General features: G+C 41.6%; 1 protein-coding gene across 1 annotated transcript in view; it reads left to right on the top strand.

Moving 5' to 3' along the window:
- Positions 1-18,532, top strand: part of MYO16 (myosin XVI) — a 466,166-nt gene that overhangs the window by 332,114 nt on the left and 115,520 nt on the right. Inside the window, exons 26-27 of the mRNA XM_026493590.4 lie at positions 399-479; positions 752-957. Of these exons, the coding sequence (XP_026349375.3) occupies positions 399-479; positions 752-957 (287 nt within the window). The remainder of the gene's footprint in view (positions 1-398; positions 480-751; positions 958-18,532) is intronic.

Here is an 18,532-nt window from a genome sequence, read left to right as displayed (position 1 = left end):
GCCCCAGCGTGGGCTTGTTGTTCCGCTAAACCAGTCAGGCTCTAATTCTCAAAATCCAAATAGATACAGGATGGCAACTTCCGTGCACTTGACAGGTTGGCATTAATGGTATTATTTAACAAGTAGTTGCCCGTTTCCCCAATTTTTAGTACCATCGCTGAAAATCATTTGGTGCTGATTGTTACAGTCGGCTCTGAATCTGTGTCATTCTGTGAGCGAATTTACATGGATGGGAGGGTGGTTTTTTTCCTTCTCCGTGGAATTTAGGAAAATACTACTAAAACCACTATGTTGTACACCTGAAACTGATGTCAGTGATATTTCAATTAAAAATAAATGTCTACATACTTACATAAATAAATCTGCTCACCCTTCCTTTCTTCTTATTTTCATTACAGTTATTAAAGAAGAAAGGAACTTCTACATTTCTTCAAAGGCTGGAACGGGGAGGTCCAGTCACCATTGCATCGCAACTGAGGGTTAGTGGATTTTTTGGTTTTCCAAAATTTAGATTTTGATTATATCAACTGTAGAGGGATATGTGTATTTTTCCCCATTTTTGCCCACTTGAGTACCTTCAGATAAAAGTAAGCACTCACGTGTACGCACATACACAGAGACACACACACCACAGAGAGTTCATAATAAATAAAAGAGTTGTGGATTAAAGATAAACACTTCTTTTGAAAAGCTCCTTATATTTTCAGTCAGTGTCTTTGGAGAACCAGCTGTGTTCTGCTTCTCTCCTTAGAAATCTCTAACGGATATTATCGGAAAACTTCAGAAGCGCACTCCGCACTTTGTTCATTGCATCAAGCCCAATAACTCAAGGCTGCCAGATACGTTTGATAATTTTTATGTGTCTGCTCAGCTACAATATATTGGGGTCCTGGACATGGTGAAGATCATCCGATATGGATACCCTGTTCGCCTTCCCTTCTTGGATTTCCTGTTAAGGTACATTCTGCTCTTGAACCATTATATGCATGCTTAGTGTGGCATTCTGAAGATCTTCTGGCTTGTTCTTTGTTTCAGGCATTGGTTTTATTGTTTATAGAGTTGACTCTTTGAGCAGCGGGGGAGGTTGGGGTGCCTACCCCCTCACGCACACTTGGAAATCCACATGTAACTTGATTCCTCCACAGCTTAGCTACTAATAGCCTACTGTTGACCAGAAGCCTTACTCATAACATAAACAGTGGATTAACACATATTTTTATGTTATGTGTATTATATACTATATTCTTACAGTACAGTAAGCCAGAGAAAAGAAAATGTTATTATGAAAATCATAAGGGAGAGGAAATACATTTACAGTGCTGTACTATATTTATATAAAATGATCCATATAAGTGGACCCACGCAGTTCAAACCTGTCGCGTTCAAGGTTTGAGTATATTCTTCTGAGTAAACAAAATGCTCTTGGAAACAATGAAATGCACTGACCAAGCCTTTTATAAAAGTTACTAAACTTTGATACCTTAGAATCCATTTTCATGTTACTTTATGTGAGTAGATTTCCTTGGATTTAAAGATTTCTAAAATTGTTGCATAAAATGTTTACATAAAATTTTTTATTTAAAAGAACATAGGGGCCCTGACTGGCTCAGTCAGTAGAACATCTGACTCTTGATTTCAGCTCAGGTCACGATCTCAGGGTTGTGAGCTCGAGTCCCGTGTTGGGCTCCACACTAGGCGTGGAGCCTGCCTTAGATTCCCTGGCTCCTTCTCCTGTCTGCTTTAAAAAAAAAAAAAAAAAAAAGATTCTCTCTCTCTCCCTCTCCCTCTGGCTCCTCCCCCCTCAATAAATAAATAAAAATAAATAAAAGACCATATATATATGTGATTATTTTCTCCCTTATGTCTATGAATGAAATAATTTTTTAGATCACGGAAACTACTCTCATTGGCCAAATCCAGCCCACCTCCTATTTTTGTAAATAAAGTTTTATTGCAACACAGGCATTGGTGAAAATAATGATAATGTTTGTTCTTAGGCAATTAAAACATAATAAGGAAGTAAACAAAAAAAGAGAGAAAAAGAGTATTTAGTAATCCTGTATAAAAGAAGGTGAAGTTTTAAAATAATATTGATATAAAATATTATCAATATTACAAGAATAAAATCTAGAATTTATGGTTAAAACTAACGGTACAACTAGGAGGAAAAATCTATTTGACAAACCATTCATTTAAGAAAAGAGATGTAACACTTGGTTGACCAGAAGTTCCACCTGAGCCACTAGCGTGAGGAAACTGCTACCTGAAGACAAGTTATTTGAATTGCCCTGTTCCCCCAGCAGAGGACGCTGAGCGTGACTCTGTGTGCGCAGATGTGTGTATATATTACATAACACAATGATTAGAAGATGATTTTTACCTTTGTTTTTTAGTATTTTTTCCAAGTCTCCTTTGACATACATGCTCAACCAGGACTTGCCTCTAGTAAAACAGTATAGGAGATGATTTCTTTTAAAATTAAGTCCAGCATTTGACATATACGCATCTCTTGCTCTACCATGACCTCTAGGCAGGGACCGTGTCTTACTCAGCAACAATGCCTGTGCATTTAAGTGTTTAATCAGTGCTTTCAGAATGCACCTGGCCTTGCAGATTAATCGTCATTCAATGTAAAGCAATATTTCTACATAACAGAGCCCATAGCCGTGGTTTGTTTAAAAGAGTAGTGGGGATGGGAAATCATACTTTTTGGTGAATCTTTTTATTTCTTTCACCAGCCCCTTACTTGAAAGGAGATATGATTTCTACTTATCCTTATTTGCAGTGGCATATCAATAGAGATGGAATTATTAATTTATCTCAGTGAAAATTTGCCACCATCTTTTTTTTTTTTCCTAAGTAGGCTCCATGCGCATAGTCGAGCCCAACATGGGGCTTGAACTCACCCCCCTGAGATTAAGACCTGAGCTGAAATCAAGAGTCAGAGGCTTAACTGACCGAGCCACCCAGGCATCTTGCCACCATCTTCCTTAAATGAAGGATGCCAGTCTGGGCTATTGTCACAAAAAACACTGATCTGTAGAGAGATGATCAGTTTCTATAGAACTTGAATAAAACATAATCCACATAGTGTCATATCAGGAAATAACGTAAGTTTTGTATTTGAGTACAGTTGACACACAGTGTCACCTAAGTTTCAGGTGTACAGCAAGGTGATGCTGCTATAATTTAATATTTATTTAGAAAGCTCATCAGAACTTTGACACCCCCCCAGGCGATCAAGCATCATTATATAAACAAAGATTAGAGGTGCAATTCAACAGAAAGTTTTCCTTGCCAAAATCAGATAACAGAATGTATTGTTCCTATGTAAAATATTTATTTTCTCTTCCTATCATCTTGTCTTAATTGTTAGAGAATAAAACCCTTTGAAAACAAATGACTTTGTTTAGTACGCAAAAAGGAATATGTTTGCCACCAGCATATCGGACAGGGAAGAAAAAGCTGTCCCATTTTGAAGGAAGCACCGACTTCTTTGAACGGCGTTTATTGTTCCTGAAATCCAGCATGACACTAAATGGGGATAATGACATTCCTGTGGGATCTGTAGGTGGATGTGATGATATTGCAAATTTGCTTTGTGGTGTTTTGGCTTTAATAACTGTCGATCATTCGGAGTCTTCCTAACTGAAACAGGAGAATCGCATTAGTCTAGAGGACCCAATTTTGATGACATGTAGAGGTACACTGGCTGAGTGTTTGTCTAACAGCCTCAGTAGCTCCCCAGTGGGATGATGAAGACGTAAGGTCCTGTCTCCCATGACAGGAGCCGCCACAAGGTTGGATACACAAGAAAAAGGAAGGGAGCGTCGTGATACATGACTGGATTTCTTGTTGCTGTGAACTCAATTGTATGCCCCCCAAAACTCATAGGTTGAAGCCCTAACCCCCACTGTGACTGTACTTGGGGATGGGGCCTATCGGAGGTAATCCATGGGGAATGAGCTCATAAGGGTGGAGCCCCGATCTGATAGCATTAGTGTCCTTGTGGGAAGAGTCATCAGAGAGCGTGCTCTCTCTCTGTGCTGAATGAGGACACAGCGAGAAGGTGGCTGGCTGTGAGGCAGGAGACCTCCGTAGAAACCAATTGATCTTGGGCTTCCCCGACACCAGAACTGTGAGGAAATAACCTTCTTGTTGTTAAGCTGCCCAGTCTGTGGTATTTTGTGATGGCAGTCGAGGCTGCCTGGATACCTGTGTTTGTAGGATGTGTTTCTGTGGTGTCACTGGGTCGCAAAGCTGGACGAATTATGTTGGGAAGTGTTTGGTGCTTGTTCTCGTTATAAAATACTCTTGTGTTAACGGAAGGAAATAGAGTTTAGGTGCACGTATCCTGTGGTTTCAACAACTCTCTCGTCCTTTTTACCTTTATGCCCCTGTACTCAGTAGTATTTACTTGATATTCAAGATTCACTCAGGCATTCTTTCCTTTGGAAAATCTTTCACAGAATCCCAAATTGCTTTGTGTCTCTTCTCTAGGCTTCAGAAAGGGCTTGTGTAAGACACTTGTTATTTGCTCCCTAGAAATAGCCCGTTATGTGCCAATCTCAACCACTGGGCCAAAGGTTAGCAGACTTGAGCCCATGGGCCAGATCTTCCTGTCACCTGCTTTCATATGGCCTGAGAGCTAAAGACGTCTTTTGCATTTTTGAATTGTTGTATTTTAAATGGTTACAGACATACCTGTATAACATCCTCAATCTTGTCTCTTGGCATACAAAAGCCTAAAACATTTACTCTCCGACCCCTTCCAGAAAATATTTGCTGCCCTGCACGGGGCCCTAGGCTGCTTGGGTGAGGGACAGGTGTTACTGCATGCCTGGACTCCAGCAGAATGCCGGTCACCCTTCGTGCTTCTTGAGCCAACCCAGTGACACTGAACAGAAAGGATCTCAGATGCTCTTCTGTCTCAGTCACTCCCTAATGTTGGCCTGGTTCTTCCGTGTGTGAGATTTTTCAGGTGGCATCGTAAATAACATGTAAATGACGACACTCAGCAGTAGACTCTACAGAAGATGAAGCCCCACGTCAGTGGCTTGCAACAGCAAAGCTTTGTTTCTTTCTTGCACTCATTTGACTATGATTTGGAAGTAGTACAGCTCAGCTCAGGCCAGCTCCGATCTGGGCCTCTTTTCCATGACGGGCCCCAGGCAGAGCCGAGATGTGGGACAGGCCCTTTCTGTGTCAGAGGGAGAGGAGAAATGGCCAGAATGCTCGTTACAAAGTCTGCCGAGCTGTGGCATTTGTCACTTGCTTATATTCCATTGGTTCAAGGCAATCCCTTGGCCAAGGCCAACATGAATAGGGTAGAGAAGTGTCCTACTCCTAGGAGATACTATACAACACATAACACACTTCTGGCTCAGTCCATCTGTTGCTGTGTATCAGACCACCCCAAAACTTCATGGCATAAAACAACACTGTATTATTTCTCCTAGTTCTGTGGGTTAGCAGGGCTCAGTTGGGCAGTTCTTGCTTGGGGTCTTTCCGAAGGTCACAGCCATATAGCAGAAGATGCTGGCGTTAGCTGGGCTGGACGTATAAGGAGGCTTCTTAGCTCACGTGCCTTGGTGTTCCTGCAGCGGAACAGTCTGGAACTCTTCCCTGGCAGCTCCCAGTTCCTGGGGCAAGAAGGGAAACTTGCAGTCCTCCTAGAAACTGGGCCTGAAACTGGCCCAGCATCACTGCCCTTGTGTTTTATTGGTCAAACAGTTGCAGACCAACCCAGATCTATCCCCTGGAAGAAGCCATGGACGGTAGCCAATGCCAGAACCAGCTAACATATCCCCTTGAAGGGAGAACATGCGAGTAATTGGGAACAATACGAAAAATCTTCCATACCCAAGCCTGTGCATGAGAATTGCCATTATTTCATCTCTCCCCAGTAAGTATATGTGAGTTCAAGGTGTTGAATAATATAATACCATCATGTTTTGTTTTGTTTTATTTCCAATTGGGGGAAGAATAGTATGAGGCAATTCTAGGGAAATTCTTTGGCTATTTTTCTTAAGATTTTATTTAAGAGAGAGAGAGTACGAGCAGCAGAAGCAACAGAGGGAGAGGGAGAAGCAGGCTCCTGCTGAGCAGGGAGCCCAGTGCGGGGCTCCATCCCAGGACCCTGAGATCATGATCTGAGCTGAAGGCAGACGCTTAACCGACTGAGCCACCCAGGTGGCCCTAGGGAAATTGTTTTGAGGAGTCCTTCAAGGTATGGTACCATGCCTTTTGCCTTATAAGTTGTGGTACCATCATTCTCCAGAGCTTTCTTTCAGGCCATGTGGGCTCATGACATTGTAATGAACACCACTTCTCAGTGGGAAGCCAGCCAATGCCAGCTCTCACTCCGGTGAGTCTCTGCTTTTCTCAGAGCACAAGCCTCTCACTTTTTATCTTCTTCCAGATACAGTGGGGAACTCTTTTGGAATCTACCTCTGGATGCTGGGTGGCAAGCTTCTGGGGGTCATGCCCGCCGTTCATCTAGGGACTTACTTATGGTTGGCAGGGGAGAGTAGGACAGCATCACTCCAAGGTTGACCCTTTGGGGAGGCAACCTTATTTGGGAAAGACAGAAGGACTTGTCCGGGAGAAGCATCCCCCCCCCCGCCCCACCCCGGGTATTAGCACGATGCTTGGCGTGGTGAGGGAGCATGATCTGTCCTCCGAGATTGTCACGGGATGAGCTCCCTTTAGAAATAATCTGAATCATTGAGCCTGTTTAAATGACACAGTTGTTGCTGAAAGGTCAGGGTGTGAAAGAACACAGCGGTGGTGTGAAAGCGGGTGCAGGAGACGGAGGAAAGAAGCCACGCTTCGGTTTCTTGGACTCCGAGCACGGGTTTCGGCTGCCTGGTGAGGCGGCATCGCCAGAGCCGTGGGTCTGAGCTGGAATGTTCTAAACATTCTCCTTGTTACATGAAGTGCTGCCAGGTACTGTCAGTGCATCTTCAGTAGAAACGTGAATTAATACGTTCGGGAGCTATTAAATGTCCTAAAAGCTTTAACTGGCAAAAGATCTGTTTTCTTCAGGGTGGTTTTGCCAAGGCTTACCCTGTTCTTCCTGCTTAAACTGATCCGCAGGCTTGGCTTAATGAAGTCTGGGGGAGAAGACTTTTCAGTGAGATGTGAAATAGGAGAGAAGCGTCAGGCGTTCGTTCTAGACGCCATTTCTGTTTGAGCCTCATTCCGTCTCTCTTTATTGGGAACCTGTTGTGGTGCTCAGCGGGTTTTGACCATCATTTGCCCCATAGTCGACTCAGGGCACGTGTGAACTTTTTCTATGAAGGGCCAGACGGTCACCGTGGTCGGCTGTGGGCTCGAGGTCACTGCTGCCCGAGCTCAGCTCTGCGTGGGGCCCCGCACAACCGCACCCGGCATAGAGGACAGACCCGTGGAAACAGAGGGCAGGTAGTTTGGGCCCCAGAGCAGTTGACCCTTTATCTAGGCCCATTGCCCCCTCTCCAGTGGAGCTGGGGAAACGTGTCTGCAGAAAGGGGCAGAGGAGGAAAGGTGACTGATGTTCGCTCGGATCCGGCTCGGCTCCCCAGTTGTGCCCCCACCTGCTGCATGTTCCCCCCAGATGGCATCCATCGTGCATTTCTGCCTTGCGCTCTCACCACCTCTTCCTATTATCAAGCATTTTACTGAATCAGATGTCATGATGGGAAGTCATCCCCCGGTGCACAGATGCCCACTGTGGGTCACGCTCCAGATCTGCACTGTACCCTCATTATTCTGTTCCTCATAATAACCTTTTCAGACAACCACTCTCATTATACAGATACGAGTTATTAGGTTGTTACGAGTTGCCAGCTTTGATTTAAATGTGCTTTGAGTGCATTCATCAGCACCGCGGAGGCCTGGGTGCTGTGCTGAACTCTGCCCGAGTGTCATTCATTCCATCCTTGCACCACCCCCAGGACTTGTGCTATAGTAGCATTCCTGTCTGCTAGCTGAGCAAGCTCAGGTCCCCACGGAGTTCAGTCCCGGCTCACACCTCTCATCCCTGAGGGTGTCTTTAACCGATCCACGATGCTGGTGTTGTACTGACATTGGCCCTGTTCCCACGTCCTCGCGCTTCCCACATCCTCACGCTTCCCACGTCCTAGCGCTTCCCACATCCTCTTCCTGCTGGATTGTCACTAGCAGCCACGAGCAGAAGCCCAGGACCCCCAGAACCGCACCGGGACCTCAGTGGGGAAAATAAATCCCTGGAGATGTCTCACATTCAGCCCTGGGCTCTTCACTCTGGATTTCCTTTGCTCTGCTTCCTGAAAAACAACCCACTTAGTTTCATTGAGTTCCATGGCCACCAGTGTCCCCGCCCTCACCAGTGACCTTGCATGGTCACCCAGCGGCAATGGGGGCAGCTGGCTGATGGAGTATGGACGGATCAATCGTGACTCCTGGAAAAGGAGCTCCATGCGAGTAAAACAAGTGATCCTCGCAGACAGAGAACTGCACGATTTCATTTAAAATAACAAGAGTGAACACAAAAATGTTTTACAGCTTTCTAACCATACCTTGGAAACAATACCCCACGCTGACCAGTTTAAAATAATTTACTAGATAATTCCACTTGAGTAAGCATCCAATATGAAACCAATGAAATCAGGGTGATTATTGCCAGAAAAATAGACAAGAAGCTACAGGAATTAAGTATTTCTTAATTCCTGTTGTATTTCTAATACAGTTTTAGAAAAACATTAATAAAAATTCAGTCCCAGAATTCTGAATCTCATTATTTATTACTCATTTCTCTGGGCTTCCCCACTTGCCTCCACTGATATATCTTCATGTTTTTAATTATAAGTTATGTCTGGCAAAACGTAATCACGAAATGATCTTGCTTTCAGGGCCAAACCAGTTTTAAATACTTACCCATAAGTTACTTTTTCATTACGTACAAACTATTTAATTCTGTTTATAGAACAACAGTGGTTTTTAATGTGACCATTAGTATGCGATAGTTTTCATTGATTATATCTGAATGATCTCAATAATTCAGGAGTCTACAAAGAACCTCGGGTTGTCACTGGGATCTTTGAAGGGACCTAATCGATCGCATCTTTTTCCTTATTCAATCTTTGACCAAAGTGAGAAGACAAAATGATCAAAATGTCACCTTTCAAAGACATTGCTTGGCGTAAGAGCCAAAAGCGCCTACTAATAGAGTCAACCCTGAGACTGGGCAGCGTGAGCCTCAGTTTCAGACAGCGTGGACCCAGCTAGACTTCCCCATGAGGGAGGCTGTACCAACAGTGAACAGTGAGCAGGGTTGTTCACGAGCAGCTGAGAATGTTCTGTTTCTTTCTCACCAAAATTGCCAATCAGATGAGTCTGCTACTGCACCCTGCCTAATGACAGGGTGTGGGTAGAGAGGCCAGAGTGCCATCCCACCTTCATCTCTAAGGAAACAGCCGAGAGGAAGAGGAATCTTCCTTGGTGAATCCCTGTGGTGTTTTGTGTTCTGGGACAGTGGACATTGGACTCCTCCACGAAGCCTGTCAACGACCTTGGGGTGTGGCTGGTCTCCTGAGGGGACACCCCATCCTTCATGAGCACCCCACTACTTTTTTGTGTACCTTCTGGGACCACGGACAAGCAATATGGATTTTGCACCCAAAGACTCTGAAATGGGCCAAAAGTGCATTACTTTAATTGATTTTGAGGCCACTCTGTATTCATGGCTATAAGTGCATTTTATTTCCAATTGCAAACCCTGTCTAGACAGAGTATCCAACTGAGTCTATCAGAGATTCTGCAACCAGAATTAAATGAAAATATTAAAATAAAACAAAAGAGCAACTCAGATAATAAAATCCCAGTAGCCTAGATGTTCCCCAAATTTGACTATACATTTTCTTCCATTATTAAGTTCCCAGTGAGAAATGAAAGTTCAAAGATTAATACGTCTTGTAAATGAAGGTCCAGAGATATTCAATTCCAAAGGAATTGAAATCCCAAATCTGATTATCTTGCCTTGCTGAGTTAAATGTCCAGAATTCCATATGCATAAGTTAAATTTCTATTTCTGAATCTGGGGACGCTCCAGCATGACAGTGGGAGCGATCAGTCACTGTGTTGGTCACAAAACACCACAGACTCGTGGCTTAAACAACAGATACTTATTTTCTCCCTGTTTTGGAGACTAGAAGTCCAAGATCAAGATGCCAATGGGGTTGGTGTCTAGTGAGGGCTCTTCCCTTAGATTGCAGACAGCTGCCTTCTTGCCATGAGCTCCCATTGCCTTTCCAGGAAACGTGAACATCAAGAGAATGAGAGAGTGAGGATTGGAGACTGAGAAGCAGACAGAGAGACAGAGGAAGAATGCTGTCCGGTGATAAGGACACAAATCGTATTGAATTAGGACACCATCCTTATGACCTCATGTAACCTGAATTACCTCTAAAGGAAGACCCTATTGACCAATACAGTCACCAAATACTGGGTATTAGGGCTTCAGAATATGAATTCAGGGGGATGGGGCAACAAACATTCAGCCCATCATAGTCGTCCTTCTGAATGTGACTAATTCAACCTTGAGTGTTGTGTTGACTCAGTGTCACACCCCTGATCACCTCCACGTCAAGAGTCCAAGGAGTAAATAGTGGACATGAGGTTATTCGGACACTAACTTCATCATACACACTAAATGTAGAAATCCATCCCTAGTAGATTTCTCTCTAGAAAGAGCAGAATACCACAGGTAGAATTATTCTAGAGTCTTATATTTTTTGTTGCCAGTGACAACGTTGACTCTATACTATATTGACCAAACCAGGACATGTTTTATAGTGAAATGGGGAACTCTTAATAATTTTGACAGGAATGCAGGCATAAACTGGGACTGTCCCTGGTAAACCAAGACATTGGCCACCCTGTCTACCCCACACCCAACTTCTCCTGAGTCTTGGCGCATTGCCGGGAACTTTAATCTCTGCCATCCCCAGTGGATCCAAGCTCTCTTAAGGAAATCCTTCTGCTGTGTGCACGTAAGAGGTGGCCAGCCAGTATTTGTTGAATGAACTAAGACATGAATTAGTAATGTTTTATTTTCTGTATAGTTTTACAGTTGAGCTCTACATTTGGTGTCCCAGATGTAGTATTCATTGATATCCTATATAAGATTCATTAGTGGGCCGAAAGAGTTGTCAGTATCTAACCAGCTTAAAATGTTTGCTTTAATTATGCCAAGGTATTTCCATTTGAGGACAGCCCTTTAGACTTTAGCATGAGACAATAACCCCAGGTTTGCCTTTGCCACAATTTAATAATATTCTCAGTCCCCCCAAAATACCGTGAGTCATTCTCTGAAATTTCAAGTCATATGATAACTCTACAATAGTGCCATATTGGTTTAAGAAATAGCTTCATTTTATGTTTTTTTCTTCTCTGTTCTTTGAAATGCTTTGTTAACTACAGGCAGTTTCTGTGATACCGCAGGGATGGAGGACCTATTTATGCAGTAGAAATGCATTTAGGAATAAAAACACCAAATCACAGTAGACTCTACTGATGATCTATGTTTAGGGGAGACGCTATTTTTAACTAAGTAACTTACAGTTAGAGCTGACCCACTTTGTGGTCTTTCTACAATATGCTCACTTGAACCCTCTACTATAACTATATTGCCTTAAGACCTGTTACAAAGCTTGAAAACTTACTTTTGTGATAGTTTAATAAGTAAATATTTATATTATATGAAGTAACGATGTCTACATTTAGCAGAATGTATTCAACTTCAGAATAAAAGCAATTTGTCTTATTGTTAGGAAACCCATAGTTTTAAAAAAATCATAGTTTTTAAAAAGTACTCAGCTGTCAAAAAGAACGATTTCTCAACATTTGCTGCAACATGGACGGCACAGGAGGAGATAATGCTAAGTGAAATAAGTCAAGCAGAGAAAGACAATTATCATCTGGTTTCACTCATCTATGGAACATAAGTAGGAAGATCGGTAGGAGAAGAAAGGGATAAAGAAAGGGGAGGTAATCAGAAGGGGGAATGAAGCATGAGAGACTATGGACTCTGAGAAACAAACTGAGGGCTTCAGAGGCGTGGGGGGTGGGGGAATGGGATAGGCTGGTGATGGGTAGTAAGGCGGGCACGTATTGCATGGTGCACTGGGTGTTATACGCAACTAATGAATCATGGAACTTTACATCAAAAACCAGGGATGTAGTGTATAGCGACTAACATAATATAATAAAAAATATTATTATAAAAAATAAAAAAATAAAAATATGGTGATGGTAACATATTTTTAAACTCCAATATTCTTATAAATCTCTCCATTTATGACAAAAAAATCCCAACATATTTCTGTATAGGGCCTCAGCTACTTTCTCCACAGCTGGAGAAATGGGATAACTGATATTAGGAAGGAATTTATATTCAAAACAATGAAATCTGCAGAAAAATGAATCCTACAGAATGACCTGGAAATGATCAATGCACATAGTGAGGGGACTCCAGAGGAAAAGGCTTTTTTAGGAATAATTTGATTTATCTCAACTGACAGATGGTTAGAGATAGGGGCAATGTGACTTTTTTCTAGTTCTGATCATCATGACATGAAAAATTAAAGTCCCATTCACGAAGTAGAATACCAAATGGGGCATTCATCATATTCACGCCCTCCCTTTTTTGAAGACACTGCTTATAGGTCTCTACAAAGCTAAGAAATGGAAGGCATCATTTATACATTAGACTTAGTAAAGCAGTAATTATTTAACAAGACGGGAAAACAAGAAAGTTGTATCTATACATTTTGCATTAGAGATCCATGCATCATTTCAAGGCTGACTTTTATAGAATTATCAGGAAAAAAACTTTTAATTTTTTTTTTAGAGAGAGAACATGCATGAGCAATGGGGGAGGGGCACAGGGAGAGAGAGGAAGAAAGAGAGAGGGAATCTTAAGCAGACTCCACGCCCGGCATGGAACCCAGTGTAAGGCTCAGTCTGATGACCCTGAGAACATGACCTGAGCTGAAACCAAGAGTCAGATGCTTAACCGACTGAGCCACCCAGGCGCCCAGGAAAAACCTTTTTAAAAGATACCATTACTACCATGGGGTATTAAATCTACTAGTCCCATCCCAGTGAAAGATGTATGTGGAGCAAGGGTAGATAGAGGATAATCCGTTTTCCATGCCCAGTGCACCCCATTGTCAAGACCAACATCAATGCCATAATCATCCTGCCACACCAGAATTAAACAGTTCAGCACTGCTTAATTAGACACTTTATATATTGACATCTAATTCTTTATTATGCTTTGACGGTTACTGCAAATGGAGCATTGTCCCCAGTCCCAATCCAGTGCCCTTATATGATGGTTGATTGAAGGTCTGTGTTCCAGTCCAGTTTCCTGCATCACGGGCACCCTATCCTCACAGAATAGGCTGGATCCTCTCAGTGAATCCTCTCTTGATGCAAGGCCACTGAGAACGGTTAATTCCAACATGCCGTGCTGTAATGTACCTTAGATATGGGGTGTGAAAGGTATTTTTCCCATTCTAGCTCTTTGTTGTTGGAATAGAAAGATTTGGAATAAAGGAAGTTTTCTCTTCCGATTTTACCATAATATCATCTTACAGTATTATCTAGATACAACCTTAGTGATACAGACCGGTCTCTTATTTTAGATTGTGTCCCCAGCACCTAACGCAGGGCCTGTTACAAGGTTGGTGACTGATAATAGTGTTGCTATTCTTGAAATAATTAATTAACAAAATATTCGAGCTATCACTGGGAATTTTCCAGGGAATGCTCATACTCCTTGCACCTCTGTTAATATTTGTAAAACCTGTTATTAAACACTCAGTGCATGTGTGCACACGTGCACACACACACACATGCACAAGCACACACCCCAAGATTCTTTGGATCAGATTCTTTAAATCAGTACCTCTCAACCATGCTGGCTAGGTAGACTCACTAAGTTTAAAAAAAAAAATAATTATGGATAGATGGGATGGGGTCTGGGCAGCAGGGAAAGTTACCAGGTAAGATTCAGGATACCCAGTTAAATTAAAATTTCAGATAAGCAACAAATATTGAAAATTGACCAAAATGATGACCTCTGAAGGACACCATGACTTTGCTGGGATCACGGTTTTAAACGCCGCCCTCTCCCTTCCCTCCCCTTTCCTTCTCTCTGTGCTCTGACACCCTTTCCTTCCAGATAGTTCCAGATCATCTCCTACATGTAAGGGATTCTTAGCTGCACTAGCTAATTGAGGGCCTTTGCAATTCTTGTAGTCTAGGGTGTTCAAATCCATTATTTGTCTAAGATAGGCCTCCATTTTCTGTTTGTTTTACATTAGTGATTGCTAAATATTGAGTAAGAATATTGGATAAAAGAATGGAACATCTTTATATCATATGATAGTCTCTAAATTTGGTGATCTCCACTCAAATTATTAAAAAATACTTAAAAATCAAATTATTTAATTCAGCGTACATTTTAACCTGTGTCCTGTCATTCCAAGATAAGGGGTATCTACTTAAGCCTAAAAAAAAAATATGGAGATACCTATTTTCTTATACAGATGTATATTTCCATATAATTTCAACACAACTTCAGGCATATTCAGAAATGTGGCCATTTAGGATGTGAATATAGGTCACTGAGACTCTCAGCAGCTGACTAAACTGTATCATGACCAAATTACACTGAAAAAGCTACCCACATGAAATAATAACATGTGTTTTCTACCCTTCAGTGTATCTTATGGAGAATATCCTTATCCATTAAGTACACTTAGACTCTTTGAATATGCAACACCAAAAACCAGTGACTAATATTTGATAGTTTTGCTGTTGACCAGACACCATCAGAACATGTGTTCTGTGCTCTCATCTCCCAGCAGTTCTATGAGCTACATGTGCTTTTCATCAACATCTCAGACTAGTTACTTCCTGTGAGTGCATTTTCCTTGCTGTTCTCAGTACTGGTGCAAACACTCCTCTGTGTTTACTTAACATGCAAACTGAACATCAGAAGGAGCGAGGACGTTGATTTCTATTGTAGGCATCCAGAACAGATTTTTTTGTTAAGTTTCTCTGAATTCTTTTTATGAATGTTAATTTAATTTATTTCTAAAATTGTTAACAGTTTTAATAAAATAGAATTGACATGCAATAAACTGCATCTGTTTTTTTAGTTTTAAAAAATGACAAGTTTTGATAGAAACGTACATCCTAGAAATCATTCCACAGATCATGATGGTGAACATACCTGTCATCCCGCTAAAGATTCCCCGTGCACCTCGGTATTCCCACCTTCTCAGCCACCCCTGCTTCTCCATCCCCAAACAATCATTGGTATGCTTTTGTTCCTGATGAATCAGTTTCATTTTCTGAAATACCATACAAATGAAATCATCAAGTGGTACTTTTTTTGTCTGGCTTTTTGTCACTCAGCACAGTAATGTTGACATTCAGACGTGTAGTGTGTGTCAGGAGTTCACCGAGTCATATTCCTGTTGTATTTTACTCATATGTTAACAGATCATTAGTTGTCCCCGGCATTTGGTGATTACAAGTAGAGCCACTATGACCATTCATGTGCAAGTCTTCATATGGACATGGTTTCATTTTGAGGGTGGAGTTAAGGGTAAAAATAGAGGAGTGGAATGGCTGAGACATATGGCTAGTATACATTTAACTTTTTAAAAAAACGGCCAAACTGGCTTTCCAAAGTGGGCATACCATTCTGGTATGGGCACCAGTAGGGTATGAGAGCTCAGTTATTCACATCATCTTCAGCACTTGGTTTGATCAGTCATCTTGTTTTTGGCATTCTAATGGACGGGTGCTAGTATCCCATTGTGATTTTACTTTGCCTTTTTCTCATGACTAATGACATTGAGCGTCTTTCCATGGATTTATCCGTATGCTTTCTTTGGTGAATTTCCTGTTCACATATCTTGCTTAGCTTTTCATTGGGTTTATTATTTTTTAGAGTTCTTTGTAGATTCTGGAGATACTATGAATTAAATATTTAATTGGCAAACATTTCCCCCAAGACCATAGCCTATCCTCTATGCTGTGTAAAAGATTGCGTAGAATTGGTGTTAATTTTTCTTTCAATATTTGGTAGAATTTGCTTAGTGACACCATTTGGGTGTGGAGATTTCTTATTTGGAGGGATTTTAAGTATAAATCCGAGTTTTTAATGGTTCTAAGAATATTCATTTTACCTATTTTATCTTGGTTAGATTTTAGTCATTTGTGGTTTTGAAAATTACTCTGTTTCATCCAAATTGACACATTTATCTATATGGGGTTGTTTATATCGTTCCGTTACTATACTTTTAATGTCTACAGGGTCAGTGACAACATCCTTTCTTTGCTTCTGATACTGATAATTGTGTCTTCCATTTTCTTTTTTTTTTTCTTTACCAGTCTAGGATTTTATCAATTTTGTTAGAGTTTTATCAATTTTGTTTATTTATTCAAAGAGTCAAGTTTTTATTTTGATTATCTCTATTGTTTTATGTTCAAGTAATTTCATTAATTTCCATTCTTATTTTTATTATGTCTTCCCTTCTGCTTGCTTTAGATTTACTTCGTTCTTCTTTTTCCAGTCATAAGGTGGAAGTTTAGATTAACAATAGGAAGCCTTTATTTCTTCCTTCTTTTTTTTAAGATTTTTTATTTATTTATTTGACAGAGGGAGCAAGAGAGCACAAGCAGGGAGAATGGCAGAGGGAGAAGGAGAAGCAGGCTCCCCAATGAGCAGGGAGTCCAATGCAGGGCTCGATCCCAGGACCCTGAGATCATGCCCTGAGCCCAAGGCAGACACTTAACGACTAAGCCATGCAGGTGCTCCAGGAAGCCTTTATTTCTTTTCTAATATAGGCATTAATATAAAGTCACCTTTGTTTGTTTGTTTATTTTAATAATAATTTTTTATTATACTATGTTAGTCACCATACAGTACATCCCTGGTTTTTGATGTAAAGTTCCATGATTCATTACTTGTGTACAGCACCCAGTGCACCATGCAATATGTTCCCTCCTTACTGCCCATCACCAGCCTATCCCATTCCTCCACCCCCCTCCACTCTGAAGGCCTCAGTTTGTTTCCCAGAGTCCATAGTCTCTCATGGTTCATTCCCCCTTCTGTTTACCCCCCCTTCTTCCCTTTCTTCTTCCTTTTCTTCTCCTACCGATCTTCCTACTTTTTCTGTTCCATCAATGAGTGAAACCATATGAAAATTGTCTTTCTCTGCTTGACTTGTTTCGCTTAGCATTATCTCCTCCAGTCCCATCCATGTTGCAGCAAATGTTGAGAAAGTGTTCTTTCTGATGGCTGAGTAATATTCCATTGTATATATGGACCACAACTTCTTAATCCAGTCATCTGTTCAAGGGCATCTTGGCACCTTCCACAATTTAACTATTGTGGACAATGCTGCCCACGGAATGGGAGAAGATATTTGCAAATGACACTACAGATAAAAGACTGGTATCCAAGATCTACAAAGAACTTCTCAAACTCAAAACACAAGAAACAAATAAACAAATCAAAAAATGGGCAGAAGATATGAACAGACACTTTTCCAATGAAGACATACAAATGGCTAACAAACACATGAAAAAGTGTTCAAAATCATTAGCCATCAGGGAAATTCAAATCAAAACCACATTGAGATACCACCTTACGCCAGTTAGAATGGCAAAAATGGACAAGGCGGGAAACAACAAATGTTGGAAAGGATGTGGAGAAAGGGGATCCCTCCTACATTGTTGGTGGGAATGCAAGTTGTTACAGCCACTTTGGAAAACAGTGTGGAGGTCCCTTAAAAAGTAAAAAAATGAGCTACCCTATGACCCAGCCATTGCACTACTGGGTATTTACCCCAAAGATACAGATGTAGTGAAGAGAAGGGGCACATGCACCTTTGTTTGTTTAAACAGCACCTTTGAGCTGATTGTGAGTTCACTATTTTTCCCCAGGATCCCCTGGCCTGGAATCCAGGCATCTCTAAACCCAGAAGTCAGTACTGGTGCAAACAGAAACAGCTCCAGAAGAAACCCTACTTCGGGCTCAAGGGACAGGATATGAAACTCATAAAGCTCCAAGCGTGTGGAACTGATCTTTATTTCCTCCCTTGTCTCATGCCCCATCCTGAGCAGTCCTGTGGCAGAGGCCCACAATCACCTACTCCTCTGAGTAAGGAAGGGGAACCTTCCTCCCCAGTCAGAAGATTAGTGGTCCCAAGAGGGTGGGGTGAACCCCTATTGATCTCTCTTTCTTGGTAGCCTACAGCCCCAGATGCAGACACACTCCCGGGAGAGCACAGAGAAGAGGGCTAAATAAAGCCCAAACTTCAGGCTAGAGGACAGGAAAGGGGAGAGCTAGGCAGCATGGCTCACCTCCAAGCTCTGTGTGTATGGATCATATCCTAGCTTCACCTTCCTTTTTCTTCAGTTCAGTTTTTTTTTTTATTTTTTAGACATCATATTTTAGAGTATTTTTAAGTTCACAGCATAACTG

This window comes from Ursus arctos, unplaced genomic scaffold (genome assembly GCF_023065955.2).
Source record: "Ursus arctos isolate Adak ecotype North America unplaced genomic scaffold, UrsArc2.0 scaffold_10, whole genome shotgun sequence".
Classification (NCBI taxonomy): Eukaryota; Metazoa; Chordata; class Mammalia; order Carnivora; family Ursidae; genus Ursus; species Ursus arctos.
Note: the sequence above shows the minus strand (reverse complement) of the source record. Positions and strands in the feature narration are given on the sequence as shown.